The following is a 21,136-nucleotide window of genomic DNA, read 5'->3' as shown; positions in this document are numbered from 1 at the left end:
CACTTTTCAGTTGTGCATGTTTTCGGAATGCCCAGAAGATGCACTATATCCCAGCAAAAGCGGCATATTTTTAACATAATATTTACCCGCTACAGGGCAGAAAGTGTTGTTTTTGCATTTTGAACAAAAGGTATCGTTTAATTATTTTTTTAAATATACTAAATATTTTTCAAATGGAGAAAAAACCTTCAGGTTTTACCTAAAAAGATCTGTTGCACAGTAAAAAGTTCAACAAGTGGCTTGATATTTATTTTTAATACATTTTATTATATTTTTTAAACATTAAAAACGTGCTACTGAAAAATCAAGTTTTTTGATTTGTGACGTTCTTGAAAGGAGTGAGCGATACAGCCTGAGGACGAGGAGAGCTGACCCCAGCAGTCTGCAAGGACAACAAGCTGGGATGTAGCCAGGAAGAAGAAGAAGAAGAAAGGAATGCGTCTAGAAGTAAAAATACCCATTTGAGAAATACCGTTAAACAAAGTTATACAATGCAATTTTTATTTTTTATGCCTTTTATTCAAATCAGCTTTCAAGCGCGTTATTTCATCTCCAAGCGTGTCCATGTTTTCCTGGAAAAAAAAAATTTACATTAAAATCAACTATTTATATATAGCAAAGTGAATGGTGCACTGAAATCAGTTAAAGCAAATAAAAACCTATCAGCGGAAGCTAAACAGGCAGTGCACAACAGAGTCCTGGTTCCAACTCCAATGTATGGAAGCGAAACATGGAGTTGGCAAACAAAGGATGAAAGTAGACTGAATGCAGTCGAAATGCCATCTCTCAGAAGAATGTGCGACAAAACGATGTATGATAGATGTGCGAATAGTGAAATAAGGAAGGAATGCAAAGCTGAGATAAGCATTATCCATAAAATTAAGAAAGTTGTGTTGAGATGGTTTGGACATGCGGAACGAATGAGTGAGGAAAGAACGGTAAAAGAAATTTATGAGGCGAACGTTAGCGGGAAAAGAAGCAGAGGAAGACCGAGAAAAACATGACACGATCAGGTATGCCAAATACTTGAAAGTGGTCAGGTTAGGAGTCGTAACAGTCGGCGGGTATGTACGAGGAGATGCATGAACGTGGAGGAGGCGAAGAATGTTTGCAAGGACAGAGTGGTGTGGCACTCTATTCTCTCTGCCTACCCCTGTGGGGAAGCGGCGTGATGGTTAGTTAGTTAGTTAGTTTATTTATATATAGCATTTTAAGTGTGTCCAAATACTTGTTCACAAATCTGGATTATCCCCAATAGATCTTTGTCAGACGGGAGGAATATGTAATTGAACACACTCAACCTATAAAGGATTGTATTAGACTCGTGAAGTGTTTGCAACAGCCGATATAATCAATATTTTCATTCATCATTTTCTTTTAGAAAATTCACATTTGTAGTACTGAAACATTAAAAAATAAATAAATTACAAATTGATGATAGTAAGGAAGGCAAAGGAAGAAGGAAGTTTAGGGAAGGAGGTAGAGGGAGGAGGTTTGATGGACAGTTACTAATGATAGATAGTAATGCCTCAGACGTTTCTTAACCGGATCCACCGGTTAAGAAACGTCTTAGCGGCTCGCATAACCGTATGTGTTTTCACAAAACATGCCCCATACGCGGCTGACATAAGCGTATGTGTTTTTACTTTGCTCCAAGTTTCCAACCTCAGTTCAACTTGGGGGGATTTTTTCATGGTGTGGAACTTTGGATAAAATAATACGTCAATCCTTGGCCTTATGACATCTGTTGAAATATCTGACTAATAATTTGTAACATCGCAAGTATAAATAAAACAACAGATCCCTGATTTTTCTTGCGGTCGGTAATTAGTCCGCGCCATAATCATGCCCTATATCTGTCTCACTCTCGACGCTACGCATCGCCAGTGGGTAAGAGTGACACACGATGCGTGCTTTGATTTATTTATGTTACGATCTTATTTGTTTATATTACGATATATTTCAAGAATAATGTGACACACGTGTATTATAGAGTACCAAAAAGGCACAATGAATCCCATTGAACGTTTTTGTTTGGGAAAATAAATCGTTTCTTAACTGAATACATGATAAAAGTAATCATTTAAAAACGGCAAAATACCGCCGCGCACCGCGCCGGGCGTCTCTCAGGGACAAAGTTAACGCGGTTAAAAGGTTAAAAGTTATACTATTCAAAGACGTTATAATTAATCTGGAATTCCGGATAAACGGAGATGTTTTGTCACCTTGAGTGTGATGTTCTTCAGCAGCGTGTCCTCCAGGAGGCTCTGCAGCTTGGAGTTCATCTCCAGGGAGAGCTCCAGAGTCATCCCGCTATCCGACACCTCGTGGTTGAATATTGAAGCCATGATTCCACCGTGCCGACTTATCTCAGCCTGAAATCAAACCAAATGCAATAAATTTGAGTACATATCATAATTTTTTATTTTTTTGACATCTCGTCAAAGACGAAGAAGAATATGGAAGTCTGGGCATTTACGGGGCTGACGACCATCTTAGGCTGGTTTGAGTGATCGCTTTACACACGTGTAACATTTACCAATTCTACCCATTATTGACAACCACACTACTCAAATTCTTGGAAGTTCTATATATATATGGACCAATTTAGAAACCTTATTCTTGAATCACTAGAACTTCACTAAAGACATCTATTGGTGAGATGTAAAGAAGCTTTTTATTGAGCAGAAACTCTTACAATAGATGTCTCTAGTGAAGTTCTAGTGATTCAAGAACAATGTTTTAAAATTGGTTCATATATATAGAACTTTCAAGAATTTGAGCAGTGTGGTTGTCAATAATGGGTAGAATTGGTGAATGTTACACGTGTGTAAAGTGATTACTTGAACCAGCCTATGTTGGTCGTCAGCCCCGTAAATGCCCAGACTTCCATATTCTTCTTCATCTTTGATGAGATGTCAAAAAATAATATGAAAAATAACTCCTAAAATTTGAGATAATCCAGATTTGTGAACAAGTATTTGGACACACTCAAAATGTTGAAAGTAAATTTCAGACCCAACGTCCTTGGGACGTTGAAGGTTGCAGAGGGGGTAGGAACTGTTCCTTATTTTCATTTATTTGTTTCATTGTATTTTTTACCAGCGAAAACATAGTGAAAAATAATATACCTGGTCTGTCATTCCGTTAGCAAGCTGCATGACATAAAAAAATAATATTAATCTCAATGTGTGGTGCATTTAACAGTATGAAGGCTGTCTGGAGATCTGTCTGGGGAAGACCAAATGCCGCCTGTAAAATGCCTGCATTGCACCTGTTCTCTTATACGGCTGTGAAACATGCCACCTTACAAGGGCCCAGAGCAGCCGTGTACTGAGCTTTGAGAATAGGTGTCTGCGGAGAATTTTAGGCGAGCGGTGGTTTGACTTTGTGAGGAATGAAGAGATAAGGCGTTAATCTCGGTCACAACTGTCGTCAAGAAAAGGCGATTCGGTTAATAAATAGTCTTGAAGTGTCACGCTGATCTGATTTCACAGACGGCCCACTACAACCCTTCCCGGATGGCCGAGATCCCGGATACAGGGCGCTTACTACACCTAGTATCAGTTAAAAGCATAATACAACAGACCCTGCATATCGCGTGTGATCTCAAATAATAACTAGCTACAGTTGACAGCTGTAAAAGACACTTGATGATCTAAGACAATAATTTTTAAAAAACCCTTATCCGCACCCCAATGGTGCATAGGGCACTGCGTCATATAAACGAAGTGTCATCTTGACCGTTTACACATGAAGGAAAGGTGATCAGCCCTCCGCTTCAGGTACCAGTCCAGGGTTACATTGAATAAATATCACAGTGAAAAAATCACTTATATTTATTTTACCCCCCTTGGGAATCGAGCCCGGGACCTCCAGAACGGTAGCCGACGTAACGTCCGCCTCCGTAGTGTAAGACAATGATACCTATTTTAAATATTTAAAGCATTGTGGATCATTGTAATACATTATTTAGATAAATAATAGCTAGTTACACTTGACAGGTATACAAGACACTTGGTAATAGCTGAATTCTTATTTTCCTTAAGAGGGATTAGCCTCCTGCCATGTCGATTCTCCGCTGTCGAACCATCTCTTTGGTGATCTGATTGTACAGTTGGCATGCAATAAAAGCATGTTGCAACTGAACTCAGAAATGGCCTGTTATATCTGACCTCACATAAAACGGTAGGACCTCACCTAGTGAGACCAACAGAGGTCGATCTGATTTCACAGTTGGCACGCTACACCTTTCCCAGATGGTTTAGTGCCTCATCTGATCCCAGACACAGTGTGTTAATATAGTAAGACCTCGCCTAATGGGACCAACAGAGGTCGATCTGATTTCACAGTTGGCGCTTCCCAGATGGCCTAGTGCCGACACAGCGTGTTGATGCAGTAAGACCGACAGAGGTGGATACCTTGGCCTGGTCGCTGCGCGGGCCGGCCACGGAGCCGGCGGGCGCGGCGGCCAGCAGCGCGCGCAGCAGCCGCGCCTTGCGCTGCAGCTCGGCCGTGAGCTGCGCGGCGTGCCCCTCCAGGAACTCCACCCGCTCCGCGCGCCGCGCCGACGCGCGCTGCAGCTGCACGACGCGCTCCACCAGCTGCTGCCGGTCCACCTAGGAGAGAGAGAGACCAGCTCGTCAAACAATTTATAGACATTTTGTCAGAAACGAAGACTCCAAGGAGCATGTCTGGCAAGAGTGTGCGAGATGGAGGATGTTGCTAGGTGGGGTATGTGCAAGGACCTTGACAGGGCACTGCAGACTGAGGAAACTGATGAAACTGATGAAAAAGATCTGTTGCACGGTAAAAAGTTCAATAATAATAATAATAATAAAACCCTTATCCGCACCCTAATGGTGCCTAGGGCACTGCGTCATATAAACGCAGTGTTATCTTGATCGTTTACACATGAAGGAAAGGTGAACAGCCCTCCGCTTCAGGTACCAGTCCAGGGTAATATTGAATAAATATGACTTATATTTATTTTGCCCCCCTTGGGAATCAAACCCGGGACCTCCAGAACGGTAGCCGAGCGTGCTGACCATCACACTACGGAGGCGGACAAAGTTCAATTAGTGGCTTGATATTTATTTTTGATACATTTTATTATATTTTTAAACTTTAAAAACGATCTGAAAAAATCAAGTTTTTTGATATATGACGTTGGGAGGAGTGAGCGAAATAAGAATCCTAACCAGGACCTTGACAGGGCACTGCAGACTGAGGAAACACATATCTTAAATTGAACTACAGGACTCCCCAGTATGCAGATTTTTAATGGAGGACAACGAAACACCCATCCACATTCTCTATAACTGTGACGCGCTCGCTCGCAAACCAAGTCACATCCTTGGGAAGACTTCGAGAAGGTGAAGCTCCTACCGCTGAGACAGGTTGTGAGCTATATGACTCACGTAGGTCTTGAGAGTGAGCTATGACACACGGGGAGGTCACAATGGACCCAATATGGTCGCAGTGACATAAAGGATGCAAGATCCCTTGACCTCATAATATTATTATTAATATTAAACCATATCCGCTCCCTAGGTGGAGCATATGAGTCCACAAACTGTCTCCAGGCTTTTCTGTCGGCTGCCAGCTCCCTTGCATCCCTCCCCGAAGTTCTGACGAGAACTGCCGACGAATTGTCAGCAGTGATCGTCCTGGGCGGCGCGAACCTGATGCCTTGTAAAAGAGGCAAGCTTGATGGCGGCTCTCGGGAGGTATGCGGAGTACATGGCCAAGCCAACTGAATCGCCTTTTCTTGACGACAGTTGTGACCAAGATTTGCTGCGTCCTACGCCAAAAATAAAAACCGACCTCATAATAAAAAAAAAAATTTAAAATGGTATGCGGATGTGAGAAGAATGGAACCTTCTAGACTCCCCCGCATTGCACTGCGCTGTCGGCCCCAAGGCGGACAACTACTTCGCTTTCATACAAAGAAAATGGTCCATAAAATACGGTTAATGCAATATGTTACAAAGTACCTGTACATCCAGAATTGGTTCCAGAGAGTCGGTCTGAGAGTTCTGTTGAGTGGACGACCCCTCGAAACTGCTCAGAGAGCTGCAGGAGCCTAAAATAAATGAATAAAATAGCTCAAACTCAGGAATAATAGAGTAGCAAATTGTCTAGAGACGGAATTCTTTAAAAAACAGCTAAAAAAGTGCAAAACGTTCCCATTTCTTATTTTTCCTTGCTCCAACCCAACTTATCTTCTTTGTAGACAGTCCTTCTATGATAAAATCCCTAAAATGCACACCAAGTCCTACCAAAATTCATTTTCAAATCGAGCCTGCGATGACTATTGTCAGAAATGAATGTTATCCAATAGCCAAATGCCTCGCAATCAGCGCTCCTGTCTGGGACCAGTAGGCAATGAACCAAGCAAATCCACGCTCCCGTAAAGGACCACAAAATGCTAAAGTTTAAAATGTTTGTGCATTGTTTTAAATCCACAATACTTAACCTTTTAACCGCGTTAACTTTGTTCCTAAGAGACGACGTGCGCGGCGGTATTTCGCCGTTTTTTAAATGATTACTTTTATCATGTATTCAGTTAAGAAACGATTTATTTTCCTAAACAAAAACGTTCAATGGGATTCATTGTGCCTTTTTGGTACTCTATAATACACTTGTGTCACATTATTCTTGAAATATATCTTAATATAAAAATTACATCGTAACATAAATTAATCAAAACACGCATCGTGTGTCACTCTTACCCACTGGCGATGCGTAGCGAGAGTGAGACAGATATAGGGCATGATTATGGCATGATTATGGGTAGTCGAGAGTGAGACAGATATAGGGCATGATTATGGCGCGGACTAATTACCGACCGCAAAAAAAATCAGGGATCTGTTCTTTTATTTATCCTTGTGATGTTACAAATTATTAGTCAGATATTTCAACAGATGTCATAAGGCAAAAGATTTACGTATTATTTTATCCAAAGTTCCACACCATGAAAAAATCCCTCCAAGTTGAACTGAGGTTGGAAACTTGGAGCAATGTAAAAACACAAACGCTTATGTCAGCCGCGTATAGGGCATGTTTTGTTAAAACACATACGGTTATGCAAGCCGCGTGGATCCGGTTAAAAATGAAAAAATAAAATAATTGACATGGTACCAGTTCTGTGCGCGGGTTTAGGAGTCGCCGCGTGCGACTGGGATTCAGAATCCAGCTTCTCGCATTTCCTCTTCCACTGATGAATCTCCCTTTTGAGTTCCTGCAAACACAAACAGGATTGAACCAAACAGTCTGTTATCAAAGTGCGATAGAGCATTGTGCCGCGGCACACTGGTGTACCGCGGTGATTAGTTGGTGTGCCGCGGAAAAAACGTCTAGTTTTGTGAGAATAACACGATTGCTCCAAATTTAGATTGCCTGCGCTCAGTTAAGAAGGATCACATTTGGCATTTAACATAATACAACATTTATGTATTAATTTAAAATCAAATACAGATTTTTGAGTCTACTAAGTTGTATTTTATTAACCTTTTAAACGCGTTAACTTTGTTCCTAAGAGACGCTCGTGCGCGGCTGAATTTTGCCGTTTTTTAAATTATTACTTTTATCATGTATTTAGTTATGAAACGATTTATTTTCCTAAACAAAAACGTTCAATGGGATTCATTGTGCCTTTTAGTACTCTATAATACACGTGTGTCACATTATTCTTGAAATATATCGTAATATAAACAAATTAGATCGTAACATAAATAAATCAAAGCACGCATCGTGTGTCACTCTTACCCACTGGCGATGCGTAGCGTCGACAGTGAGACAGATATAGGGCATGATTATGGCGCGGACTAATTACCGACCGCAAGAAAAAATCAGGGATCTGTTCTTTTATTTATCCTTGTGATATTACAAATTATTAGTCAGATATTTCAACAGATGTCATAAGGCCAAGGATTAACGTATTATTTTATCCAAAGTTCCACACCATGAAAAAATCCCTCCAAGTTGAACTGAGGTTCGAAACTTGGAGCAAAGTGAAAACACAAACGCTTATGTCAGCCGCGTATGGGGCATGTCTTGTAAAAACACATACGGTTATGCGAGCCGCGTGGATCCGGTTAACAAAAACACATAAAAAATTATATTGTGACAATTGTTTCGCCTTGTTGGGGCATTATCAAACGAATGTGAAGATCAAACGGACTACGGTCCTTATGTAGCTATACAATTCTAAGTGACAGTTTTAACACGTGCAGCAATAATTTATGGGAGACAACAGTAGCTAATGGGGGATGTAGGTATGTACCCTTATATTTATTTTCTGGGAAAGGAAGAATTTATTGACATGGCCATATTGCCAGAATTGTATAGCTACATAAGGACCGTAGTCCATTTGATCTTCACATTCGTTTGATAATGCCCTATCAAGGCGAAACAATTGTCACAGTATAATTTTTTATGTGTTTTTGTTAATAAAATACAACTTAGTAGACTCAAAAATCTGTATTTGATTTTAAATTAATACATAAATTAAAATGGAGTTCTACAAATTAAACGCCAAGTCAATAAATAATACAACATTTTGAGTGCGTCCTAAATCTGGATTATCTCCAATTACAGGAGTTATTTGCATATTATTTTTTGACGTCACATCACTTAGAAACATCTCAGTATCTGGACGCACTCAAAATGTTGTAAATAAATTATCTGGTCAAATTATAAGCTAAAATAATGAAAATGATATTTTCTGGCGTTTCTCATGTGTGTGATTATAATCCAGGATTCGGACCTCACATACTAATAAAAGAGTTTCTGCTTGATAAAAAGCTTCTTTTCATCTCACCAATAGATGTCTCTAGTGATTCAAGAACAATGTTTCAAAATTGGTTCATATATATAGAACTTCCAAGAATTTGAGTAGCGTGGTTGTCAATAATGGGTAGGATTGGTGAATGTTACACGTGTGTAAAGTGATCACTTAAACCAGCCTATGACGGTCGTCAGCCCCGCAAATGCCAAGACTTCCATATTCTTCTTAATCATTGATGAGATGTCAAATAATATTAAACATAATATGTTAAATTATGGTAAATATCTAAGCTACATGACTCATGTAGGTCTTGAGAGTGAGCTGTGATACAGAGGGAGGTCACAATAGACCTAATATGGTCGCAGTGACATAAGGGATGCAAGATCCGTTGACCTCATAAAAAAAGTTCGTAAATCCCTCAACTGATAGCGTTACAATCAGCCTACTTGAACAATGTATGGAAAACCTTACCGTATGTAGAAGTATCTAAAACCATTGCATTTATATACAGGTTTCAATAATTAATGCAATAGGGGTGTTCAATGATGGGCAGAATGGTGAACGCCACATAAGTCGATCACTCCTTTCAACAACGTCATATTTCAAAAATCGTCAATTTTCAGCTGTGCATGTTTTCGGAACGCCCAGAAAATGTACTATATCCCAGCAAAAGCGGCATATTTTTAACTTAATATTTACCCGCTACAGGGCGGAGAGCGTTGTTTTTTCATTTTGAAAAAAAAGGTTTTGTATAATTATTTTTTTAAATATAATAAATATTTTTCAAATGGAGAAAAAACTTTCAGGTTTTACGTAAAACGATCTGTTGCACAGTAAAAAGTTCAATAAGTGGCTTGATATTTATTTTTTAGACATTGTATTATATTTTTAAACTTTAAAAACGATCTCCTGACAAATCAAGTTTTTTGAAATATGACGTTGTTGAAAGGAGTGAGCGATATATATGTCTGTCAACTTTACCATTCCCGTAGAACTTGCCCAATGTTTTAATTCATTCCGGGAAATTCAAAACATCGGAACGGTGAAGGTTGCCAGTCTTTTGGGTACCAGGGCTTTTGGGGTTACTATGCTGGACATACCGCCATTTAAATATAAGTCAAGTTTTTTGATATATGACATTGTTGAAAGGAGTGAGCGATATAGGCGATATAGGAGGAGCATAAAGTGACCGCCTAAGCCAGCCAAATGAAAGTCATTTGAAAAAAATAAAAAGCACGATGAATGGCCCAGTTGGAGGCTCACCTTAACGGCGCTGGCGTGCTTGGCGGCCGCGGCGCGCGCGCCCCCCTCGGCCTGCTCGGCGCGCGCGCTGGCGGCCGCCGCGGCGCGCTGGTGCCGCGCGGCCGCCGCCGCCAGCGCGCGTGCGTCCTCCGCGCGCCCTGCCCGCTCGCACTCCGCCTCACGTGCCGCCTCCGCGCGCTGCTCGGCCGCGCGCGCCGCCGCCGCGCGCAGTGACGCGTTGTCCACGGACAGAGCCAGCGCCTGCGGAGCACTTGAAACCATAAGGCATCGTCCATTGGGACATTCCATGCAGTCCATTGGGTCTTGTATTTCACAATCGAGATACGATTTTGTTTCACATTTTCAATAAATTTTGCAACATACATAAAAAAAAAAATTACTTTGCAAGAGAAGGTCTGTCAGGAAGCCTAGATGCTTCTGTATCAGGTCTGGGAATGCGGTGGGACAGCTCTCAATGTACCTCGCTTATTATTATAGAGAAGGTCTGTCAGGAAGCCTAGATGCTTCTGTATCAGGTCTGGGAATGCGGTGGGACAGCTCTCAATGTACCTCGCTTATTATTATAGAGAAGGTCTGTCAGGAAGCCTAGATGCTTCTGTATCAGGTCTGGGAATGCGGTGGGACAGCTCTCAATGTACCTCGCTTATTATTATAGAGAAGGTCTGTCAGGAAGCCTAGATGCTTCTGTATCAGGTCTGTTTATAGGCTGATAGGGAGTTGGAAAAAATGTCTGCAGCTTCACTGTGAGTGTTACCAAGATTATGACTATTGTCAGACGTTACCCAGTGTGTAAAATAAAATATATTATATACTGCGAAAAAATATATCTTTCATCTTTCTAGGTCTTTAAATCCCGCATATGAAGCGATATTACCGCAAGGATTCCACACTACTTAAAAGGATAGCGATATAGCTCGCGGGAGGAACGCCACTGACCTTGGCCTCGGCCTCGGAGCAGGCGGCCTGCTGGCGCACGCCGGCGGCCGTGAGGCGCTCGGACTGCCGCAGCAGCTCCGCCTCGCGCCGCGTGCTGAGCCCCGCCTCGGCCAGCGCCTCGCTGCGCCCGCGCTTCTCCGCCTCCAGCTCTGCCTGCAGGCGCGACGCCCTCTCCTGCTCCCTGCAGACAACAAACACCTCATCACACCACCACACTCTGCTTACGATAATTGACGTCTATTATTTATTTGCTTTACTCGACAAAAACCAAGTGTCGTCTCTTTAACGCCTGCATCCTAACAGTGCTGCTGTACGGATGTGAGTCGTGGCACCTTACCAAAGCTCAAAGCAAGAAACTAGGAAGTTTTGAAAATAGGTGCCTGAGGCGAATACTGGGTGGTATGACTTGGTCAGGAACGACGATGTGAGGAGAAGAACTCAACAGCCTCTCATACTGAAAGTCCCGAAGAGGAGAAGGTGGACATGGTTGGGACATGTCCTTAGAATGCCACCCGAGAGAATCAATCCCTCGTGTCTCTTCTTCCAACCCCGAGGATTCCGGCGCCCATTCACCGACTATACTCAGCGGAACTTCCAGACGCCGGACTGACCTGGGAGGAAGCCAAGGAGATGGCGCGACAAAGTGACTTGGAGACGTCTCGTGTTGGCCATATGCTCCACCTAGGAAGCGAACATGATAAAAAAAGAAAAGATTTATTTATTTGTCCCCCTCGGTGGTGTAACGGTCAGCGTGTTTAGCTACCGTGCTGGAGGTCCCGGGTTCGATCTCAAGAGGGGGTGAAAATAAATATGAGTGATTTTACACTGTAATATTTTTTTAATATTACCCTGGACTGGTTCCTGAAGCGCAACAAATGAGTGATCACCTTGCCTGCATGTAAGTAATGATCAAGATAACACTGCCCCAATTCGATTCAGTGCCCTATGCACCATTGGGTGCGGATAAGGGTTATAAATAAGTAAGTAAGTATTTATTTATTTATTTAAACTTCATGTAGAGAAATGAAATTGGCACATTAGCGGGCTTGTTGCTAAAAAGCAATATCTTCCAACCAACCAAAAACAGACTAGTGATATTAGTCAAAACGTTTGATACCATATACAGCTGTTTGCAATCGGAGGGTAGATGGTACTTGAACATTTAAAAAAACATAAATTACAAATTGATGATAATAAGGAAGGCAAAGGAAGAAGGGAGTTTAGGGAAGGAGGTAGAGGGAGGAGGTTTGATGGACAGTTAGGGTACTAATGATAGATAGTAATGTCTCGGATGTTCCTTGAAAGTTGTTAGAGAAGGTGCATTTGTTTACGCGGAGAGGTAATTCATTCCATAGTCTGGCCGCTTGGACAGAGGAGGAATTACTGAAGAATGATGTGTTATGGCGAGGAATGGAAAGTGTCCAAGGTGCATTTTTTACAAGGAGAGGTAATTCATTTCATTTCAATACAAAAATGGTATTTCAAGCAATAAATTCGCCGCCCCCAAACACTGCTCCTTCAAGAGCATCAAACGGTTGATAATAATATATATATTTTTAAACATACTGTTGCAGGTGCGCTGTGAGCGTGTCTACCCGGGCGGCCCTCGCCTGGGCCGCTGCCAGGCGCTCGCAGTCCCTGGCGGCCTGGGAGCGCAGCTCGGCACACGCGTCTCTGAGGGCTTCAGACTCCGCTGCGTTAGAACCAGCCTAAAAAAATAGCGTACGGTTGAGTTACTATGTTTTTTGCCCGCCTCCGTAGTGTTATGGTCAGCACGCTCCGCTACCGTTCTCGAGGTCCCAGGTTTGATTCCGAGGGGGGGTCAAATAAATATAAGTGATTTTTTAACTAACTAAAAAAAAAACTAACTAACCATCACGCCGCTTCCCCGCAGGGGTAGGCAGAGAGAATAGAGCGCCACACCACTCTGTCCTTGCAAACATTCTTCGCCTCTTCCACGTTCATGCATCTCCTCATACATACCCGCCGATTGTTACGACTCCTAACCTGACCACTTTCAAGTATTTGGCATACCTGATCGTGCCATGTTTTTCTCGGTCTTCCTCTGCTTCTTTTCCCGCTAACATTCGCCTCATAAATTTGTTTTACCGTTCTTTCCTCACTCATTCGTTCTACATGTCCAAACCATCTCAACACACCTTTCTTAATTTTATCGATAATGCTTATCTCAGCTTTGCATTCCTTCCTTATTTCACTATTCGCACATCTATCATACATCGTTTTGTTACACATTCTTCTGAGAGATCGCATTTCGACTGCATTCAGTCTACTTTCATCCTTCTTTTGCCAACTCCATGTTTCACTTCCATACATTAGAGTTGGAACCAGGACTCCGTTGTGCACTGCCAGTTTAGCTTCCGCTGATAGGTTTTTATTTGCTATAACTGATTTCAGTGCACCGTTCACTTTGTTCCCAGCATTCACTCTCCTTTCTATATCTTTATCAATCTTTCCATCCCTAGAAAACATACTACCCAAATACACGAAATCATCTACCTGTTCCAGAATCTCTCCGTCTACCAATATTTCACATTCAGATCTGCATTCTTCTCTTTCAAAAACCATAATCTTGGATTTGCTAACATTCATCAATAAGTCACTTTCCTTGCACACATTATACACTTTTGTCACCAACGCCTGCAGGTCTTCTCTGTTATCGGCAAGAAGAACAGCATCGTCAGCATACAAAAGGCAACAGACAGTCAAATTATTCATTCTGGCTCCAACATTTAAATCTTTCAGTTCTTTCATGCAATTATCCATGTATAGGTTAAACAGCCACGGTGACATTACACATCCCTGCTTAACACCTTTAGAGATGCTAAGCCAGGATGAAAATGAACCACTTACCCTTATGATTTTTTCACTCTTTTTTAAATTTTTCACTGTTTTTCACTCTAATTTATTCAATATTATCCTGGACTGGTGCAGAGGACCTAAAGCAGAGGGCTGATTACCTTTCCTTTGTGTGTTAACGATCAAGATAACACTGTGTTTATATAATGCAGTGCCCTATGCACCATTAGGGTGCGGATAAGGGTTTGAATTAAGTTACTAACCGAGTTAGATGAAACCATTAACCGAGCTAGGTGACGTTATTAAACCGGGATGATTGGGCATCTCTCTTATCCGGGGTAGGAGAAATAAACAACACATCCGGGAAAACGGTTATTCGAGGAATGATAGATAGAGGTTTCACTGTATATATTGTATATCGTAGTCATACAGGAGAAAGTGACCAAGAGCATTTTTTACAAAAAAGTGATCACTGACTATTTGATATCTTACTAGCTTAATATTGCCCTGAAAAAAATCCCAAAGTGTTTTAAACTTGTAAGTATAATATATTGACTTGTTAAAAATGACTAACGCATTGGTGTTTATTTTGTTGCCAAGCAAAAGTGACTTAAATGGCCCTCCTGAACATTTTACACTTTGTTAGTTGGTCACTTTCTCCTGTGCGACTACGATATATAAATAAGTTGAAAAGGCCGGACTGGTAACCTGGTTAGGTTAGGTGACTGACCTGCGCCCTGAGCTCCCTCGCCTCGGTCGCGGCCGCGGCCAGCGCCGCGCGCATGCGCTCCACCTCGCCCTGCAGCTGCCGGCACAGCGTCTCCAGGCGCATGCGCTCGTGGCGCTCCAAGATGGCCGACGCCTCCTTCTCCTTCATCTGCGCATCTGCCCAAGAAAAAATATAATGATGTGAGTCATCGATACAGAAGCAATCAACTTGCTACCTATACTGTATCTGAGGAAGGAGTTCTTGCTGATTATACTGTATCTGAGGAAGGAGTTCTTGCTGATTATACTGTATCTGAGGAAGGAGTTCTTGGTAACTATACTGTATCTGAAGGAGTTCTTGCTGACTATACTGTATGTGAGGAGTGAGTTCTTGCGGACATTACTGTATATAAGGAGTGAGTTCTTTCTTTCTATACTGTATCTAAGGAGTGAGTTCTCTTCTACTTTATCTAAGTTTATATGAGGAGTAAGATCTTGTGACATTACTTTATATGAGGAAGGAGTTCTTGACTGTGTATCTAAGGAGTGAGTTGTCTCCTAGTATAGTTTATCTGAGGAGTGAGATCTTGCCGACATTACTGTATATGAGGAAGGAATTCTTGCTGACTATACTGTATCTGAGGAAGGGGTTCTGGCTGACTAAACTGTTTCTAAGGAGTGAGTTCTCTTCTACTGAAGTTTATCTGAGGAGTGAGATCTTGCTGACATTACTGTATATGAGGAAGGAGTTGCTGACTATGCTGTATCTGAAGAGTGAGATCTTGCCGACTATACTGTATCTGAGGAAGGAGTTCTTTCCTAAATTACTGTATCTAAAGAGTGAGTTCTCTTCTACTAAAGTTTATCTGAGGAGTGAGAATCGATTGATTAATTGAATAAAGTTTATCTTTATTTAAAGTTTGCTGACATTACTGTATATGAGGAGTGAGATCTGAGGAAGGAGTTCTTGGTGACTATACTGTATCTGAGGAATGAGTTCTTTTCTACTTTATTGTATCTGAAGGCCAAACAGTTGTTCTTACCTATTTCGGTAGATTGTTGCAAAGCGATACTTTGCGAGTTAGTTCCGGGTGAATTCTCCAACTGCGCCACTTGATGTCCCAGCCTCTCAGCTAGCGAAGTCGCTTCCTAGAAGAAGAGGATAATATTTATACACATTTATGGGTGGCCATTCGAACCGCAGATTGGAATGAATAATAAAAACCATATCCGCTCCCTAGGTGGAGCGTATGGAGTCCATAAACTGTCTCCAGGCTTTTCTGTTTAGAATGAAGACGGACCAAATATGGACCAACCTTGTGGGCCTCGATCTCGCTCATGAGCTTGTTCTGGGTCCACTTGAGCTTCACCTCGCAGCCCTGCAGCTCTTCCTTGCAGCGGGCGAGCTCCCTCTGGATGGAGGCCACGTCGTGACCCTGAAATAAAACAAAACAAAAAATTAATTGTCATTTAAAACTCAGTACCTACTTAGAATGATACTAAGAAAACGCTTTGTTCAGTTAGTTTCCATCGGACTTTGCATATGAACAATTCATCTTTACTAGTTCAAACAAAAGAAAAATTTGGAAAAAACAATGGATAGAAATGCCTCATCAAATACACATTCCTTCTAGTTTCTAAATGATCAAGATAACACTGCTTTACATGATGCAGTGCTTACGTTTTTACTTACAGGATGAGGCACAGAGATGCATGGCCGAATACAGCTTGTATAAAATAAAACATTTTTTACCTACATTATATATTTTTTCGTCCGCCTCCGTGGTGTAATGGTCAGCGTGTTTAGCTACCGTGCTGGAGGTCCCGGGTTCGATTCCCAGGGGGGGAGGTGAAAATAAATATTAGTGATTTAACACTGTAATGTTTATTTAATATTACCCTGGACTGGTTCCTGAAGCGCAAGAGTGATCACCTTGCCTTCATGTAAGTAATGATAACACTGCGTCAATTTGATGCAGTGCCCTATGCACCATTAGGAACGGATAAGGGTTGTAAAAAAAATTATAATAGTAAAAGTCATAACAAAAAAAGGAAGGATGGAGAGGGAAGAGGGAAGCTTTGGTCAACTTTTTTTTGCGATAAAGTCTCTTGGAGGGTTTAGAATAAGCTCGTTATCATGGCGGGTGTTCTACTCTGACTCAATATCTTTGGACCTGCCGAAAACAGACAAAATTACAATATTTTGAGTGCGTTCGAACCTTTGTTCATAAATCTGTGTTTTGTCCATTAAGATTGTCGTATAATTAACAGATCGTTTCATGTGTGAGTTCGCGGCAGTATCTATGGTCGATTTGATCCAAGTGGAGAAACCCACATATGTGAACAAGGATGTGAACAAGGTGTATACAGCCAAAATGTTGTAATATAGTTTATTTATGATCAACCGAATAAGATCTAAGTTGAGACGTCAACAATGAATAAAACCTATATTACATTTTTTTTTAAACCAATGCCCTTAACCGGATCCACGCGGCTCGCATAACCATATGTGTTTTAACAAAACATGCCCCATACGCGGCTGACATAAGCGTATGTGTTTTTACATTGCTCCAAGTTTCCAACCTCAGTTCAACTTGGAGGGATTTTTTCATGGTGTGGAACTTTGGATAAAATAATACGTCAATCCTTGGCCTTATGACATCTGTTGAAATATCTGACTAATAATTTGTAACATCACAAGGATAAATAAAAGAAGAGATCCCTGATTTTTCTTGCGGTCGGTAATTAGTCCGCGCCATAATCATGCCCTATATCTGTCTCACTCTCGACGCTACGCATCGCCAGTGGGTAAGAGTGACACACGATGCGTGCTTTGATTTATTTATGTTACAATCTAATTTGTTTATATTACGATATATTTCAAGAATAATGTGACACAAGTGTATTATAGAGTACCAAAAAGGCACAATGAATCCCATTGAACATTTTTGTTTAGGAAAATAATTAGTTTCTTAACTAAATACATGATAAAAGTAATCATTTAAAAAACGGCAAAATACCGCCGCGCACGGGCGTCTCTTAGGAACAAAGTTAACGCGGTTAAAAGATTAATGATTTATGGGCTTCTTAAACACATGATTTGTGTGAAAAGCTTAAAAGTGTCTTTTCCATACTGTTGGTAGAGAGAGGGAGACGCTTGCGAGCGTTCTATTTGCTTACTTTAGGTAGAGCGCGAGAGACGCCTGCAAACATTGTACAGATGGGAATTGGGTGTTGCGGCTACTTGTGATTAGTATACTGAGGGTCGGGCGGCAGACTGCCAGGGTATAATTAGGGTCCTTTTCCATACTGTCGGTAGAGAGCGGGAGACGCTTGCGAGCGTTCTATTTGCTTACTTTAGGTAGAGCGCGAGAGACGCCTGCAAACATTGTACAGATGGGAATTGGGTGTTTCGGCTACTTGGGATTAGTATACTAAAGTCGGGCAGCAGGCTACCAGAGTACAATCAGGGGCAGGGTCGATGAACAAAACCGCCCGACAACAATGGGTTGACATGGAAGTGTGACTATACCTTTTCGCCGAGCATATCGCATATCCGCGATCTCTCCGCCTGCGCCGCTCGCAGCCTGCGGTCGAGCAGCGCCGCCTCCTCCCGGGCGCGGGCCTCCCGTTCTGCGGCGGCCGCCCGCGCCTTCTCCGCGGCGATGGCCGACCTCTCCGACACCGCGTAGCGCATGACGCTCGCCTCCAACTGCTTGGACAACTGAAAAATAGACAAAAATCCACCCGATTCCATAATTCATGTACATAATTAGGGTTATTTTTGCTCAAAAATTAATGGTGAAAAAAATACTTAGCACACTTTGAACGGGAAAGGTATTTGTACCTGTTGGGTGGATTGATGCCCAAGGACGGGAAGGGCATTCTCACCTTCTGCGCCAGCCTCGTTTCAAAGGCAGAATAGAAGGAATTATCCACTAGCTAACCATCACGCCGCTTCTCCGCAGGGGTAGGCAGAGAGAATAAAACGCCACACCACTCTGTCCTTGCAAACTTCTTCGCCTCTTCTACGTTCACGCATCTCCTCATACATATCCGCTGATTGTTTCGACTCCTAACCTGACCGCTTTCAAGTATTTGGCATACCTGATCGTGCCAAGTTTTCCTCAGTCTTCCTCTGCTCCTTATTCCAATTACATTTCTCATAAATTTGTTTTACCGTTCTTTCCTCACTCATTCGCTCTACATGTCCAAACCATCTCAACACACCTTTCTTAATTTGATGGATAATGCTTGTCTCAGCTTTGCATTCCTTCCTTATTTCACTATTCCCACATCTATAAATATTTGGCATACCTTTATCTGACTCCTTGAATTTCTCAAACAATTCAATTTATTCAATACTAACTATGACACACATTACGAACCAAAATTTAAAGCGTATAATTTAATATCTATGCACCATCGGATGCGGATAAGGGTTAGAAGAAATGTGTCTGTAAAAGAAACGATAATTGACGCAGTAAAAATGGCTAGAATTTCAAAATGAAAGGGTTTTGAGACACCTTTAATAATAATAATAATAAATAAAACCCTTATCCGCACCCCAATGGTGCATAGGGCACTGTGTCATATAAACACAGTGTTATCTTGATCGTTGATACATGAAGGAAAGGTGATCAGCCCTCCGCTTCAGGTACCAGTCCATGGTAATTTTGAATAAATATTACAGTGAAAAAATCACTTATATTTATTTTACCTCCCTTGGGAATCGAACCCGGGACCTCCAGAATGGTAGCCGAGCGTGCTGACCATTACACTACGGAGGCGGACAAAAAGACACCTTTACGTATGTATTAATTTGTGACAATTTTCTCTAAATAATTCAGCTTTTGATTGAGTGTATTTAAGTTTGTAAATATGTTATTTGTACACTTACATTTGCGATTTTCATCTCCATCTCTTTCTTCTGCGAATCCCTTTGGGCAAGACTGTTCCTCATAACGTCCAACTCCAAATTCTGTTCCAGTACAGTAGCCTCTAAAACATCTTCAGAGTTCAAATTGTTCATTTTGCCTTCAACAGTACCTACTTTTAACTCATCAGCCTGGCGAGCGTTGCAGACCTCTTCGTCTATGGAAAACGCGTCTCCGTGGAAATTCTTTCCATCTAAATTTTGTCTATGGCTAATCGCATCTCCATCTGTTTTTGTCATTTTTGAATGTTCACAATTTCCTAAATCATTATTAATTTTAACATCAGAAATTTCAGATTTATTTGGGTAGCGCTCATTTGTTTTCCCTCCGTTTTTATCTGCGTCTTTAACGCTTTCTGACGAGCCGAATCTGTCGCACTTTGCAAAAATGGCAGCGTCTAAGTCTTTATTCTCATTGGACAAATTTAACGTGGCGTATTTATTTAAATTCTCTACGACATCCTGCGATTTCGCTTCGTGCCGGTTTAAATATCCATTTTTGGCGGATGATAAATTTTTCTGCGTCGCCAACATCATCTCTCCTATGTTTTTTTCCATCGGCTTGTATGCGTTTTTGACGATCGAAAACAAGCCGTGGACATTTCGCACGACGTCCGAGATGTTGTGCATGTTCGGGGCGATCTTGGCCCGTTCCGATTGCAGCGATGGGATCTTGTTTGCGCCATTTTTCTGCAGCTGAGATTCATTTTTAAAAGTAACGGAAGACGAGCTATTTGGGATCGCGCCGAAATCGCCACGACTGGCTTCTGGAAGCGAATTCCTTCTCGTAGCTTCTACACTCTGTTCCCCAAAAGCATCACTGCGAATTTTTCCATCGAAAATACATTTATCAGTAGAGCCAGACAAGTTGTTTACAATTTTATCCAGTTTAAAGTTGACACTTTCAAGATCATTTGAATTTTGAAAATTCGATGCCAGAGATAAATTCTGTAGCGATCTTTTCAAGTGTTCCGAATTCGAATCCGACACATCGTTAAAAATGTCAGACTGCCCAATGTTATTTTCATTGATTTTCGAAGAAACGCTGTCAGAATTTGACGAGATATCATAGTTTAATTCGCTATCCGTACTTATCTCGTACTCGGGATGCCTTCCTGGACTTGATACTTCCTGTTTATCCCCGCTATCGTGCGATTCCTTATCAATATGGTCGGGAAAGTCTCGCGCAGATTCAGTCATTTTTCATTATTCCCCCGCGAGATGAGCCCCCTCGGGCGTGTTGTCCCCTCGAGATTTCAGAGTTTTGTTCAGATCATTAATATTAACGAGACATCAATGTCAACTTCGCAAATTAAGAGCGCAAAACAGTTATACTTTACAAATATGTCAACAAAACATGTCAAATATTTGACAGCAGATAGACGAATGAGAAATGTTGCCAATGTTTATTATTTTATTAAGTAGGTACTGTAGATGGCGTTCACAAAAATAAAACTCAGCATTTAAATTTTTTTGTAACTTTTTTTGATTGAATTATCTAACGTCAAAGTGACTCTGAAATCTAGCTATGGCTTATAAAACATCGCTTTTCATGACCCTCCTCAGGCTGCAACTTTGTAAGTTTCACTCGTGAGTGGATTTACTCTTTATGTTTAAATTTACTATAATTTCATATACCTGTAATTTTTTTGTAATTTTTTTGCAACCGGTTTGGTTCAAGTACA

The 21,136-nt window shown here is 41.5% G+C and overlaps 1 protein-coding gene across 1 annotated transcript; it reads right to left on the bottom strand.

The window, feature by feature from the left end:
* Positions 1-261: 261 nt before the first annotated feature.
* On the bottom strand, positions 262-20,821 carry LOC148311676 (uncharacterized). Its single transcript, XM_088256205.1, has 13 exons — positions 19,416-20,821; positions 18,048-18,239; positions 15,832-15,951; positions 15,559-15,664; positions 14,538-14,692; positions 12,557-12,699; positions 10,991-11,171; positions 10,055-10,294; positions 7,144-7,243; positions 5,997-6,085; positions 4,422-4,619; positions 2,226-2,375; positions 262-572 (listed from the first exon to the last, which is right to left on the bottom strand). The coding sequence occupies exons 1-13, from the start codon at positions 20,649-20,651 to the stop codon at positions 501-503; spliced, it is 2,982 nt and encodes a 993-aa protein (XP_088112331.1). The 5' UTR covers positions 20,652-20,821; the 3' UTR covers positions 262-500.
* Positions 20,822-21,136: the final 315 nt, after the last annotated feature.

Source organism: Brachycentrus maculatus, unplaced genomic scaffold, assembly GCF_059751285.1.
Source record: "Brachycentrus maculatus isolate JH-2025_06_01 unplaced genomic scaffold, ASM5975128v1 h1tg000059l, whole genome shotgun sequence".
In the NCBI taxonomy this organism is placed as follows: Eukaryota; Metazoa; Arthropoda; class Insecta; order Trichoptera; family Brachycentridae; genus Brachycentrus; species Brachycentrus maculatus.
This window is presented reverse-complemented; position numbering and strand designations above follow the sequence as displayed.